The 15,944-nt window shown below is 36.9% G+C and overlaps 1 protein-coding gene across 1 annotated transcript in view; it reads left to right on the plus strand.

The window, feature by feature from the left end:
* LOC146454892 (uncharacterized) overlaps positions 1-15,944 on the plus strand; it is a 128,454-nt gene that overhangs the window by 108,363 nt on the left and 4,147 nt on the right. Inside the window, exon 8 of the mRNA XM_085094972.1 lies at positions 9,157-9,228. Within this exon, the coding sequence (XP_084951098.1) occupies positions 9,157-9,228 (72 nt within the window). The remainder of the gene's footprint in view (positions 1-9,156; positions 9,229-15,944) is intronic.

Below are 15,944 nucleotides of genomic sequence, written 5' to 3' on the forward strand. Positions count from 1 at the left end.
CCCATTCTTTATAAGCCCGGTGGGTTCCCTTTGGCTTCCTCGCCATTAATGTTTAAATAATAATAAATAACTTTTTGCATTTGTACAGTTTATTGCAAAAACAATAATCTGAAACTGAAGCGTGACGTCGTGCGACCTTTAACAATTGAAATTGACTGGAGTTTGTTACAACAAAGCCGAACCGATCAAGGCTTGGGAGATTCAGCTTATTGCTTTGAAGTCCTTTCATAACAAAACTCGACGCCAAAGAAAGTGAGAGGCTTTGTAGCAATCATAAGTGAGTTGCACCAGGTTCGCCGCCTTTCCGCTTCAGGCAGCTTAAAGCTTAGAATAACATGAGACACTCACAGGCGGCCATTTTAATTTTTGCCAAGCCAAGTCTCACCATTTTCCTCTTCTCTTTCCCAAATCGATTTATTTTACCCTTTTGAATAAGTTAATTTCATTATCACGAAATCCAAAATAAGATTTTGACGCAAAGGACGCCATATTGGGGAAGGGAGGAAAAGGGGTGCGAAAGTACTTTTCAATTTTATTTTTTATTATTATTTTTATTATTATTCTTATTATTTATTTATTTTTTTTTTTGCTGCCTTCCATTTCTTTTTCAACAAAGCTACCGTTTCTGGCTTCGACAACAAAAAAAATGTTCTTGATAGAAAAGGTGAAACTATCATGTTTAAATATATAATACTCATGATGTATTGTTTGATGATTTCAAGGCTAAAGCTGTAAATTTAAGTGTTCCAATTTCTTTCTCCATAGGACATTGTCAGAGAACAAAATTTTAGAACTGCCTAAGGAGATATTTGCAAATCTGACGCGGTTGACATATCTGTAAGTTGTTGGATGTAATTTTGTTTGCACATAAGACCAGTAAAGTTTTCACAGTCATGTTAGTTGATTAAAACATAGTGAATATACTGGGGCTGTACCACAGCAGAACGTTCCGTCAGCTGTGAGAATTGTATGGTGATTTGTAGAAGAGCTTGGATCATGAGTCAGACGGAAAACTATCGAGTGGTCATTACTGCAAAGCTTTATTTCTTTTAATGAATTTTGTTTGTGAGGCTGATGTGTTTTGGCAACACAATGCTTCAGATTATAATAATTCGTTATACCTAGAGTAAAAGATGTCTCTTTTAATCAAGACCGAAGAGCTCGCTCGGAGGCTGAAAAAGGAGGAGAAGGGGGGGGGGGGGGGGGGTCAGGGGGTAGGGGGTACTATCAGCGAAATCTTTTGATATTTATCATAGTTTAAATATACCATGGGGTTTGTTCAAAAACCATCTTAAAACAATTTTAAGTACAATATTTAGTCTGACTTTTTAATGTTTACTGTAATTCATTCCATCTAATTTTGACTGGTTTAAACTCTCAGAAATCTCATTGTAAATGTTACTTAAAAATGCAATAAAAGTTTCCTGCTTTTCGACATTTTTGAAACATTTTTAAAACTCAATTGATTGCGGATCGTAGAAGGCTGCTTTCTATAGAACATGGCAAAAATATTGCGTTCATTTACGTCATATGTTCATTTACTAATTAGGCTCTTTGCAATGCCTTTATTGTGGCTTGTTGACATAGCACATTTCGATCGAAACTGCCGCCATGTAAGTTTTTAATAGCGAGCGCAACCTGGGAGCCCTTGTCAGTTTCTTTAGCGTCGGGGAGAGAAGGAATAAGTTTTGGTGCACTCGCCATATTATAAACCTAGATACCGGCAGTTCGATCAAAAACATACGACATTCACAATCACATGGGGAAATAGAGGTTTGAAAACAGTCTATTTATTGCTCTAAAAGAAAATATTTTGGGACACATTATACCCTCGACGTTTAGTGTCATATACTTAACATTATCATGTTTATAAGCTTCTATAGCAGCTGGTGTAATAACTCCTTCCCATAGCTTGTTTGGGTACAAAGAAAAGAAAGAAAAAAAGAAAGAAAGAAAGAAAAAAAAGAAAGAAAGAAAGAAAGAAAGAAAGAAAGAAAGAAAGAAAGAAAGAAAGAAAGAAAGAAAGAAAGAAAGAAAGAAAGAAAGAAAGAAACGGAGGAAAAAAAAGAAAGAAAGAAAGACCAAACATACAACTAATTGCAAACAATTGCCAATAAAGAAAGAATGAGAGAAAGCACCATTTTACATTAATTCAAACTACTCAAATGTGCCTCTCACGTAGGGACTTTCAGTTCATAGGAGCGATGTTATTTTTCGGCCCTTGTACGAATCTATATTTATCGATCTGACGGAATTCCAGTCCCCTTGATTTTCTGATAGCTCAATTTTTATAAAATTTTAGTAGTTAGTACTGATACTTTACTAGCTTCAGTGTTACGTACGATGAAGAATCTAGCAAGGGAGATTTGGGAAGCAAATATTAGCACTTTGATTCAATTGTTATTTAGCCGAAAATCTCTTGTGCTAATGTTGTTATGATGAAAGTCGCATTTAATCATACGAAGCGTTTTTCTCGTTTACTTCCAGTAAAGATATTGCTTTGTTGTAAAAAAATGAAAGTCACTTCCTGTTTATATAACCAAAAGTCTCCTAAAGTGGCTGACGAATCCTACTGTCGTTTACCTCTTTTGTTATGGGAGCCCTAATGAGCAAACATAGAACAGCTAATTGCGAGAAGAAACAGTAATTGTTATCGGAAAAATCGTTTGAATTTTTAAATTGCGTGTATTGACAGGAAAGGGAAGGGAAAGAATCAATCAATCAAGCAAGCAAGCAATCGATCAATCAATTAATCAATAAAACAGAGTGTGCACATTGTATTTTAAGACCGTTACAAACTCGAAAGGGGGCTGCAACAGCCAATAAAAGTCGGATAAGAAAACGGATAATCAAACCCTGGCTACTCACCTAGCTTTCAAAAACTCATAAATAATTCGTAATTGACCTATCAATTGGTCGATAAAACATCACGAAGGTGGTTTTAAAACCGGATAAAACCTCCTCCTTATTAGTATTCAGTGTTCAATGTTTTTCAGTATGCTAATTTCCAACGTTCACAGTACCATCATTGTAATGACTTCTCTTTGACACCCGCTTTTCCAGGAATGTTTTTTGGGGCCGTTCAAAAAACTCGCAGCATGTTCTTTATCGGGTCTAAAACTACGAGGCGCACCCGATAAAACACTGCTGCTCGTGTTTTAAACATTATATGACTTCTGCTTCCCAAATCACACACACATAGACGTGTATTAGTATGCAGCTAATTATCTGTGGAAGCTAAAGGCCGACTTAGACGGCACAACTTTTGCTTACCACTGTCGCATGCGATTTCTATAGCGTGCGCTGCTCGCGTCATGCAAAAAGTCGCACACAACACTCGTCATTCAACATTGCCTATACCTACGATTGTCGTAGGATTTCGAGACATGTTTTAAAATTCCTACGACATTTTTTGTGACGAGCACAACAATCGTAAGCGAGTTGTAGGTTTGATTTACACGAAACAATTCGTGTCGTAGGCCTGTCGTAAGCAGGTCGCGTGCGACGAAGTCGTATCGTCTAAATCGGCCTTAAGGGTGCTTCTTTCTTTGAAACAGCAATACCCTGGTACCATTTTCCTATTGTCCATCACAAAGAAATCTCATCATTTTATGTCATGATATATAAAAGAGTAGCGGAGGAACACCATTTGCCGTCGCTTCTCCCTACTCGTAAAGTTGTAATTTATATATGTTCTTCAAAATTTTATAGCTTATCTGAACTACCCCATGTTTTATAGCCACTTCAGTGTTTACTTTCCCAGGAACCCAAGTCAGCTGTAAATTCAATAGTTATTGGAAGTAAATAAAGGGGTTAGTTGTTAAAGAAACTGTTATGCAACTTCGGCGTGAGAATGCAAAGCATTATCTGGCAAGATAATTAAAGAGATCCAATAAGTGATGTTTTGGATGTTAGCTGTCGAGGAATTGTGAACTGTGTGTGGTTCAGTATAGCGAGCAGTGGTGCAACAAGGGTTGTGCACGAGGGAAAATCATTGTTTGATTCCATGAGGATTTAGAGTGCCGATTTAGAATATGAAGCTTTCCTCTAAATTCTTTTTTTTTTAACAATTTTTATTGCCTTACATGACACGTCATTTACAATACTGAACACCATTAACACTACTTACAATACTCACAATACTAACCACGATAACTATATCTACATTGTTAACAATACTTACTATACTTAGAAAGATAAAAGTACTTACAATGTCCACACTACATACAGGAATAACACTTTGTCTTCAAGTGAACTTATTCTACATATACTACTTGCAGTACAATACCTACGCTACAGTACAATACGATACTTCTACTATTTATAAAAAGAATATTTTGTTCTACTTACAGTCCATTTTTAAGGGTACATATACTGCACAACGACTACTTACGACTTACTTACGACTTGTACGCGTATCAATTAAAAGTAAGGACGAAAAGATAAACGAAAAGAAATAAAGGACACGAAAAAGAAAGGGAAAAGAAGGAGAGGCCGCACTCCTAACGCAGGAGTCTTGGAACAAGAGTGGAGTTAAAAAACAAAATTCGAAGATTGAGTAGCGATCAGGGGACTATCCAAAACAAAAGGCAACTTGAAGACACAGTTCATTTGAATCAGTTCCATTTTAAGTTGTATTTCTTAACAGTGTTCGTCTTGTAAGCAGAACCTTTTTTTTTTTTTTTTTGGCTATTTCTTGGCACTTTAAGAAGGTTTGCGAAAAAGTATGTAAATTCGGCAGGGTTTCTTAATTTTGGATGAGTAATTTAGTAAATATGATATCTGCCAATTAGGAGTGCATGATGTAAAAGTATATCCTCAGTATTATCGACCAAACCTTGACAGGTAGGTAGGGTCAAAGAAAAGTCTTGAGGATTAACCAGATGCTGTATCAACCAGTATTGTACGTTTTGACAACAAATTTGAAGAAAACCACATTCCCAGAAGAGGTGGATCAGGGTTTCTGTGTTTTGTTCACAGAAGGTACAAGCGTCTGTTAACGTAATACCCATTTCATAGAGGTAATTTTACGTTGCAATTCTTCTGTGAAGGAGTTTAAATTGGAAAGTTAAAAGTTTAGTTTCTCTAGTGCAATAAAAGGGCAGAATATATGACTCATCCCATTTTATCGAATTTTCGTAAATTCCGCAGTCAGTTATCCATTTTCTCTGGCTTTTAGCTGGTGTTGAAGTGATTCCTTTAACGATTAATTTTTAGGCTTCTTTGCAAAAGTTTAAAGATGATAGTAGTTTTTGGCTAGAAGTCGGTTAGTTTATGGAATTTTTCATAATCTGATCCTGAAAAGACTTTTTCAATTTTGCCATGGCAGACACAACACCGTAGTGCGTCAAAAAAGTGGTCTTAACTTTATAGCGAGAGTTAAAGTCCTCATAATTAAAAAAAAACAATCAGACGTATGATCTAAAATATCATTGACCTGATTGACTCCCGCACGGGACCAATTTCGATAAAAGACAGGTTGATTAGCAATCCTTATAAGGGAATAGTACAAATCGGTGAATTTCCAATGTATGTTGGCTTTTCTTCGTAATTTAGATTTGAGCAAATTTCAATTACCTCTTTAGTGAAAATATCTTGAATACTGAAACCAGCTACATTAGCTTGGTTAAGTTACCAGTCAGAAGTAATTTGCTGCCATGTTTCTTAGTAAAATAATCAACAAAAGTTTCCATTTGGTTGTTGTCATCAAGGTACTTCTGCACCCATTTGGCTTTCAAAGCGCAATTAAGGGATTGGATATCATTTTTAATCCACGGTCTTCTCTAAATCCTTGCGACTTTCAGTGTTGATTCATGATGTGGAGATCTGCCACAGATTATCAGGTATTCCTGAAAAAGGTTAGGTAAATTTATGATTTATTGTTGCATTTTTGACACATCTTGAGGTATTTTGAAGAAATAGAGGTCGTTGCCAGAAATACGAGCGCGCCCACCATTCTCGATCATAAAATAATATCAAATTTGAATGTTTGGTCTATGAAATGGTGTGGATCAAGAACAAAAGACCGAAACTGAACACGCAAGCGGATTCCATTCGCGCGAAACTCTTTACCTGAATGCTTTTATGCTAATTTATTTTCTCACTTTCACTACCTATAAATATGCCTTTCGGTTATTTCCATTTTACTCATTTGACAATGACAATATGAAGTCGTCGATACGTCATGTAGTTTTACTATCGTTAATTTTCTTGGTAAAACATAAAATAATAATACCAAAAACACGCACGTAAAAAAACGTTTTGAGTCAATACTGATTGATATTGTGCTACCTTACCAAGGACGTCATCTTGCATTGCCGCTTATGCTTCATACATTCTATGAATAACGTTTTCCTAAACTCTATTTTATCTATATAATTTCGGTCACTTCACTATCTGGGAAGAACTTATCAAATAAATTCATATTTAAGAGCAAATATTGAAATAAATTAGTATTTCTATTTCAATAAAAACGCATTAAGGGTAAAATAGATCGATTGGCAAAGGCTGCAGCCCAAAGTTTAGCAACAAAGAAAGAATGAAATAAACATAAAGGAGCCAGAATTTCCTCATCTTGTTCGATATTTAAAGCAAAGTGCCGAAATTCTCACGACTGCTTGAAAAAGCCTCCTTCTTTTGCAATAGATTTTGATGCATTCGTCTGTTTTCTTTGATACAGCCTTGCTATTTTTCTTTTCGTTAGCTCTTCTGGAGATAAGATAATCGCATTTTTTAGTTACTTTGTAATTAATAACTATCTAATAAAGATAATTATGGCGCAATTTTCGTTTCCGTTCACTTATTGCAAATAAACGTCTGTTTTTCTGAGAACCAAACACACAATATATGACTCACTCGGCAAAGAAATCGCGAAGCAATATAACAGCCAACAGTGGCTAAAATGTCATCTAGTTACTTCGTGGTAACAGCGGAATTCTAAAGCGTCTACCAATGTGTCGTCGCAACATTGTTTACATTTTCACCTAGAGCAAAAGAAAGCGTGATACTACTCTTAAGCGAGATTTTCGCGTTAACAGAGGAATCTGCGCGGTACAAATATCAGTGTAAACTAGCGGGATTTTGGACTACAAAACCCAGATTTCCAGAAATTTTCAGCGCTATTAAGCTCTGAAGTTGTTTTTTTTAGAGATGTTGAACTACAACAAAGAGAAAATAAAAGTTCGTGCCATATGCACTTTAAAAAGTCTGAGAGAGGTGAAGATTCCCCGATTTCTGCCAATTCCAAAGCCTGTGAAATGGAAGCACATCGTCATATTTGTTGATGCCTCTCAGAAAGCTTATGGTGCGGCTGTCTATATCCAGTGCGAATGTCATAACGATGCCATCACCAGTCGGCGTGGAGTTTCTAAGGAAGTGAAGCGCGAAAGAGGCACGAACTTCGTAGGTTAAGTGGGCGAATTTAAGGAACTAGTCGGCCAGTTAGACCAGCAAAAGCTTCAGAGCAAGACAGTTGAACTTGGAGAAACGTGGAGATTCAATCCATCAGCTGCTCCACATTTTGGAGAAGCCCACGAAGTAATAGTGTAAACAGATTTGAAATCCATTTATGCCGTTGTAGAAAACCGAGATGTGATTGATGAGGAGCTGATCACGATGTTTACAGGGTTGGAGTCCCTACTTAATTCCCGTCCGTTGGCTTATTAGAGTTTAGATCGGCGAGAGGATGTTCCATTGACCCCTTACCATTTCTTGCATGGCCAAATGGGAGGAAAATTTGCCCCAGAGTCTGTTGAAACCACAACTTTTAACTTGCGTCAAAGATGGCGAAAGGTTCAGGGCATTATTTCAAAAGTGTGGTGGAGATGGCTCAAAGAATGTGTTCCTACCCTCAACAGCCGACCAAAATGGACTTTCGCATTTCGAGACCTAAAATTTGGAGATGTAGTTCTTGTGATTCAGCCAGATGCTCCAAGAGGACGTTGGCCATTAGGGCGAATTGTTAAGAGATGGCCACACCCGTGCAGCTAAAGTTGCGTGTGGAGTGAATACCGTCGTAAAACCAATTAACAAACAGATTAATAGCTAATCAGTTATTTAGAGCCACACAAGGACTACCTTCCAGAGCGGTAGGGGGGAATATTAAGAAGACGGTAAACGAACTAGAGCGCTTGCGTGCTTAGAAACATTTTGAATTTTAATTCGTGAAGATTTTAATTTTCGTATGCAAAGTTAGTTTTTGTGAGAAGCGTTTTTGGGGGATTTTCTTGAAGGTGTGGTGTCAACCGTGTTACCGTTTTAAAGGTGTTTTTTGACCGATTACTGTCTGGCTGTTGGTTTTTGTAGAAATTTCCTCAACTGCATAGTTGAAGAGCAAATTGTTGCAAATTAACATCGCCTCTCAACTTTTCACGATAAGAAAGAGAATTGAACAAGAAAAAAATATATTGTGGGGTATATGATAGTAACATCTTAACTCGAGCAAAACAAAAAAATGGATCGCCAGAACCTCCACAGTTAATCGTTTTTTTCCCCAGTGAGTTGCTGTAAAGAAAGGAAATTCTACAGTGTAAATCAATGAAACAATAAGAAGACACTGTCACGTGTCAAGTGGGATGGAGGAAGCCTTACTACCTGGCTCTAGCTTCAATTTCTAGTGAAAGACAGGAACAGAGTCCAAAGTCAGCGTGCCAGCCGTCGCTTGTAGTTTTTGCTAATGTATGGTTTACAAAAGATATCTCATCCGTGATTGATCTTAATGACCAAAACTCAGGTATAAAAGTAGCAAAACTTTTTTCCTATGATGATTGGACGTCGAATGACCAAATTGTTTGCTGACGCTACACAAACGCGCGTTCGCCATACATGGTCTTCATTTTTGTTTATCAAAAATTAGTACTTAGTCCTGCTCAGCCAAACTTCTTTACTGGAAGGATCATGTAAACTTGGTCCCAGGCCTCGAAGTCAATAAAGTGATGCCTTATTGATGTTTTATAGCTCTATTAATAATCATGTGAAAAGAGATAATATCATTATTGTGTTTAAGTGCAATGTTGAGGGTTCTTAGAAGCGTAAAGTTCTTTACGAAGTTCTCAAATAAACAGTATTTCGCATGAGCCTGACACAGATAAAAAAATTAAGCAAGATGATTGAGCAGTAGGGACTATTATCTAACATTCAAACTTTGTTAAATTGCAGATATTTACAGAATAACCAGCTGCAGAATTTACCAGAGGGCATTTTCTCTTCCTTGGTTTCCCTTTACCGACTGTAAGTACCACACAGAGTAATGATTATTTGGCTCTTGTCAATACAATTGCGTTCTTGTACCATATACTCAGTGCATTGTCAGTATTCCAGATGGATGTCCTGGGGCGAGGGAGGGGGGAGGGGTGGGGGGCGACTGAAGGGGATACTTTAAGAACTGTGCATTGCCATGGTTACAATCAAGTTGCATGACATTTGGTTATTAAAGGGAGTAAGTATTTTTTGTTTGTTTGCAATTTTAAGGCAATCAACTGTATCTCGTAGCCATAGAACGCTTTGATTCCTCGTCTCGGGATCAATTCTGACACTCCAGTTTCCTCCTCCTTTGATTGTTAAGATAAAATTTAGAGTCCTCATTGTGGTTATTGTTATTAGGGGTACCAATTTTAATAAGGTCATTCAGCGTGACCTGAAATTGGTATGTAAACCAGTGGAGAGTGTATGAAAATGATAGCAAGACGGTATGATAAATTATCGTGACTGGATTAAATTAAACGTGCTGTAAACATCGGGACCAGAACTGCACATGTATGTGTTGCCTAGTGTTATTGCTAAATCATTGAGGCCACACCATAAATCGATTTTTGTATATTGAATCTAAAAAACGCTCAATTGTTTGTACAAGCGCATTAATATTTGTCATATCCACACTAACGCCGTCCAGGAATGCTATTGAATTTCAAACAGTGTGATAAAAATGTTAATAAATGGTTTATGCACGTTAATGTTTGTCTATTACCTCTATTGACTCTCAAGATGGTGTTAATGACTTGAATATTAGCGCAAATGAAAGTATATTTTTCTCTTTTGCATGTCGAATGACGCATAAGAATGCCCAAAAGTGTTTTTGAATGTTGATAAAAATGCAAAAATCGTTATTGAATCTGAGTTAAGCGCAAATGTTTGTGTTTTGGCGCTAATCAGAATGTATCTTCGCGCAATTGGTTGCCATTTTACGCAAATAAATGCGTATTTTCTCGTAATGAACAGCAAAAGGTGTATTACTTGTAATATTTAACGCAATCTGTTTTTATCCTATTCTATGGATGAGAGAACTTATGTCAATGATTTTGTGCTGCATCTATATGCCTAGCTATCTGCATTTCTTGCCGCAAGAACAAATCGTTCGCAAAAATGTTCCTAATAAATCCCGGGAATAAATTTGGGCAGATAGGCGAGCCACGGATACCCGCTCTTTTCTCAAGATCAGCTCTGCTTCGCTAATATCGCCGCATTTTGATAAGTAACAGCTCGCCAAATGTGTGTAACAGCTAACATGGCCTCCTCATCACCTATTATGTATGGCGTTCACACTATTCGCTTAGAGACGTGAGAAAAGATTCGTCGAGGATGTATACGCCCCATCAGAAAGTTCAAGGAAAGCTTACTATAGTGAATATAATGCGTGATGCAAGATACTAATTCAACTCAAAACAAAACTAAAAAATTAAAATTTCATTTAATTCCGTTACTTCGCAGTCAATTTCAAACAATTTGTCAACAAGAAAGATATTAAATAAATTTTTCACTATTATGACAAATTCAAGTAATAAACAACATGAAACAGGGAAACCCAAAAGTTCTGACGGCAAAATGCCTGCTAAAAATTTTGATCACCGGAAAACTAAAACCTTTTTTTTTCGGAGGGGAGTATATGTGGTTTACAATGTGACAAAATATAAAAAAAAAAAGGATATATAGACGATTCTATTGACAGTGCTGAAAACGACGACGAAGGACGAAGGAGTGGAGCTTTACCGTCAATTGAAAGCACTATGGGGAGTTGCCAATATGCAAGCCAGAAAGTGGATCTTTAATCCGCCTTAAGGTATTAAGACTAAATGCCACTAAAAATCAAGCATGCGCGTGGCGGAGGAGTAAGCAGCATGGCCGACCCGTCCACTAAGATTTTTCTTTTTTGAACCATTTCTTCAGTTTTGGCTGGTAGTGATATATATTTTTCTTGATGTTCTGGTTCTTTCAGCTTTGTTAAAATATCTGGGTTCAAACACAGTTTCGAGTACCGGAGTCCTTGTGCTTTGCCAAAAACACCGTTACAACCGGTAAACCCGGTTTCCATGGCAACCAGCAGATGATACCTCTCTTGATTCCTTTACCTCTAACTAGTTTTAAAACGGGTTTGTCCGAATTTTGCGCGGTAAAATTTCGCTATTTTTTGTGTGAAGAAGAGAGAAACTCCAAAGTATCTCCTCGTAAAGTCAAAACAAATTCTGTACATACATTTGGCCAATATCTGCAATTTTCGTTTTTGCCATTTATTGCAGTTGTCCATGTATAATTATCCCTAAGATTTTTTGAAGTACAAGTACAAGCTAAATCCAATTTTAGAAAAATTAACCGTGGAAAACTCGTAAAATAGCCTTCTTTTTTAGCCTAAAACTGTCCTTGTTTCGCGCGCGATCATAATGAAAATTCCCGTATCAGTTAGAAAACTGCGCGTGGTAGCGCCATTTTAGTACCCAGTCGCCGCGCGCCAAATAACTGTATGGAGTCACTTTAATGGCCGATTTCGTCCAAAACATCTTAACCAAACGAAGGAATAGACCCATTCTCGCGAGATTCCCTAGATTTAAAGACTGCAAGAAAATCCTGTCTAGAACAACTAGACATTTAGACTGTAATCACGATCATATAGGAAATTATATACATAAATATTACAACAGCTACAATTTCTAGGAGAAATGGATATATTTCCTACCTGCTAATATATATTTATTTCTTTTTCTTTTTCCAATAATACATACGCCATATTATCGATGTAATATTTGTTTTTGTGGGCGGTGACGCGTGTTTTAGCCAAAGCCAGACCGCCTTATAGGAACGGCGCGCATTGCAAAATTTAGTTTTTATTGGGCTTCGCGCTATTGATTCTGAAGTGATCGATATACATGGCTCTATCAGCAAAAGAGATTAGTCTAATGGCGAACGCCTTTTAGTTGATTTTCGTGTGTGTTAAGTAAGTCTGTTTTCCCGGTCCTGTTTACTGCATTTTGTGTACTTCCCAACCCAGGATGAATTTTATGTAGTTTTTTATGTGTAGATTCGTGTTCTGTTTACGTATATATTTTATTTTGGCTTCTTCAAATGCATTTTTCTCGTTACATCCAAATATAATGCTTCGTTATGCAAGGTGTTAGCCGTCGGGGGGGCTGGGGCTGACTGTCATGGCGGTTAGTACGTTTCTTTAACTGTCCAACAAACTATGGCGTTTTCGTGACATGGAGGATTTTTACTTGTACTGGTTTAGTATTGAATGACTTCCTATTGACTCGTGGAAGCTGTTTTCACAACAAATTAAGTTCTTTGGACCAAAGAATGCCTAAAAATCAAGAAAAGAAACGTGCACGTGGATCAAGTTCGTCCCCTGAAGATGAAGTAACAGACACAATGATCCTGGGAAAGCTGTCCAGCATCCACGCAGACATTAAAGCATCAAAGGACGAACTGAAAAGTGAAATCCAGGCAGTCAAATTAGAATTAAGCGAAGTAACGAAGTCGCTGAACGCCGTGTGGGAAGAAGTACAATCACTTAAACAGAAGAACAAAGATTTACAAGACCAGTGCGACACCACTACCAGAGAAAATAGCAAACTAAATGAAGAGATTAGCGCTCTTAAAAATCGTCTTATTAAGATGGAAGATTACTCCAGGCGAGAAAATCTTCGTTTCTATAACATTCCTGAAAATCCTGGAGAGAGCAGTGTGGAGTGTTCGAGTAAAATAATAGATGTTCTATCTGAACTCGGCGCCGACCCAGAAAATATCATGTTCCACGCAATACATCGAACGGGAAATCCAAGTAATACAGCGTCTTCGAACAGTGCTGTGAGCAACGAAGCTTCGACAGAGTCAAGAGAAGGGGCATCACGACCTGCACGTCCACGACCAATTTTAGTTCGTTTCGTCTCAAGAATGGATAGCGATTGGGTTTGGGAAAACAAAAAGAAACTTATGGACAGTTCTCGCTTCTCATCTGTATTCATTGACAAAGATCTCTCCGCGGAATCAGCAAGGCAACGTGGGAAGCTCCGCGCCGCATATAGGAAAGCCAAGGAACTGAACATCGGTAAAGTTTTCATAAAAGGTAAAAATATATCAGTCAATAGTACTGTCTACTCAGTAGACAACCTGCCGGACTATCTTTTGCCACGGCAACATGACAGTGATTAGCTAACATCCAAGCTTACCTAAATCTTATTAGTCTTAGCATTATTAGCTTATGGTTTTTCTTTTCAATAATTTAAATTTCGCTAGTCAGTCGATAAATTATTTATTTACGTACGGATCACTATCTATATATACATATATATACTTAAATATTTTTGTTTTTCCGGTCAGTTTTTGTCTTTGCTTGTGTAGACTTTGCGAAAATTTACATAAAACTACTTCACCAGGCCAAAATGCATTAATTTGCACGCCATAGTTTGCATTTTCACTCAAACAATAGTCCGGAGCCCTCGAAGTCGCACTAAAGGTGTGAATCTTGTGAACCTTTTTAACAACTTTAACAACTTCGGCCTTCAGATCTATGTTTTCTTATTTTTTTCGACCTTTTCATACTTGTCTGAATGAATGGTTGTTTGTTCTATTCCCAGAAGTGAATAGTTTTACATTCTTTTTCGTCTCCTGTCACGTACTGTTTCTAGCTACTGGGTCTCGCATTAACCTAACAATATTTTGTATGCAACCAATTTTTTCACATAATAATGGTGGTTAATCTAAAAGTTATCTCGCTAAATGTGCGAGGTATAAGAAATCCAAACAAAAGGAGAGCAATATTTTGCTATTTAAAACAGCAAAAAGCCAATATTTTTTGTTTGCAAGAGACCTATTCACAGCCGGATGATGAGAAAATATGGTCTGCGGAATGGGGCGGAAAAATTTTCTTCTGCCATGGAACTTCACACTCTAAGGGCGTATGTATTCTGTCAAACCCAAACTCTACTTTTAATCTCGACGTAGTTCAAACTGATCATCAAGGCAGAATCTTGATTTCAAAACTCAAAATCTCTGAGGAAATATTTTTCATTGTAAATATCTACGCACCCACTGATTATCGAGACCAAAATGAATTTATTAAAAACTTAAGTGAATTTCTTTTAAAGAAAACGGATACCTCCAGGTTAATTATCGCGGGTGATTGGAATTGTACACTTACTAAAGCAGATAAAAGTGGGGGTGTAGCCTGGAAATCTACGAATTACAGGGATGCTGTTGACAATCTTATGAGTGAACTGAATCTTATTGATATCTATCGAAAATTGCACCCCAAAACAAGATCTTTCACCTACGAATCTAAAACTATTAATTTAAAATCGAGAATAGATTTTATCTTGGTATCCCGCTCGATCTCCATAGAAGTCCAAAATGCTGAGATTCGAATGTCAGTTGCACCTGATCATAAGGCGACTTTCTTGAAGATTAACATAAGAAGTGAACTTAAGAGAGGCCCGGGCACGTGGAAATTTAATAACTCTCTCCTAGAAGATGACAATTTTAAAGAACAGATTGCATTCTATTATCCTCAAATACATGAGAAATACGCCGACGTTAAAGATAAACAATTATTGTGGGAATTAATCAAAATGGAAATGCGTATGAAAGCAATTAGATATTCTAAAGAAAAAAGGTACAAACTTAAAAAACGTGAATTAACACTTCAAAAGGAATTACAAGATCTTGACAATAAAATTTGCAATACGAATTTTGAAACCTTAGACCAAAATGTTCTTGTGGAGTACGAAGCCGCCAAAGAAGAATTGAAAAAGATATATGAAAATAGAGGAAAGGAAGCTATTTTTAGATCCAAAGCAAAATGGCTTGAACAGGGAGAAAAACCGACAAAATATTTTTTTCAACTTGGAGAAGACTAACTATGAAAAAAAACTTGTACGCGAGGTGAAATTAGAGGATGGAGATACGATAACAGATCCAAAACAGATTGAGAAAGAACTTGGAAAATTTTATAGTAATATGTATACATCCAAAAAAAATCTTAATAGCGAACTTCAAGGTGAAAACGAGAGTTTTGAGTCATTTGTCGAGGGAATTGAAATCCCTCAATTGAATATTGAGGAACGAGATTCATTAGAACACGATTTTACATATGAGGAATTAAAAGAGGCGGTGAGCTCTTTCTCGGACAACAAAACTCCAGGTGAAGATGGATTCACTAAAGAATTTTATGAGTCCTTTTATGATCTCATTTGGAGAGATCTGCTAAATTCTTATAATGCAGCCTTCCAAAGCGGGTCCCTATCTTTTTCCCAAAGGAGAGGAATAATAACTTTAATACCAAAAGCCGACGGCGACCTGACTGAACTCTCTAATTGGCGTCCAATATCTTTACTTAACATTGATTATAAAATTTTGACGAAGGCTTTGGCAAAAAGAATAGAAAAATACCTTCCAAAATTAATTAATTCAGATCAGACCGGATTTGTCAAGGGAAGATACATGGGCCAAAACATAAGACTTTTAAGTGATATAATGGAATATGTAGATGCTAAAAATACCTCGGGATTGCTTCTCTTTATAGACTTCGAAAAGGCTTTTGATAGCCTTGAATGGGATTTCATTACTAAAGCTTTGAACGCTTTCAATTTTGGCCCAAATGTGAAAAAATGGATCTCAATTTTTTATAACGGTGTACAAAGTGCAGTTATGAATGGTGGGTTTTTGACAACGTATTTTAATAT

The sequence above is a fragment of the Pavona decussata genome, unplaced genomic scaffold (assembly GCF_977016875.1).
Source record: "Pavona decussata unplaced genomic scaffold, jaPavDecu1.1 SCAFFOLD_298, whole genome shotgun sequence".
Taxonomy (NCBI): Eukaryota; Metazoa; Cnidaria; class Anthozoa; order Scleractinia; family Agariciidae; genus Pavona; species Pavona decussata.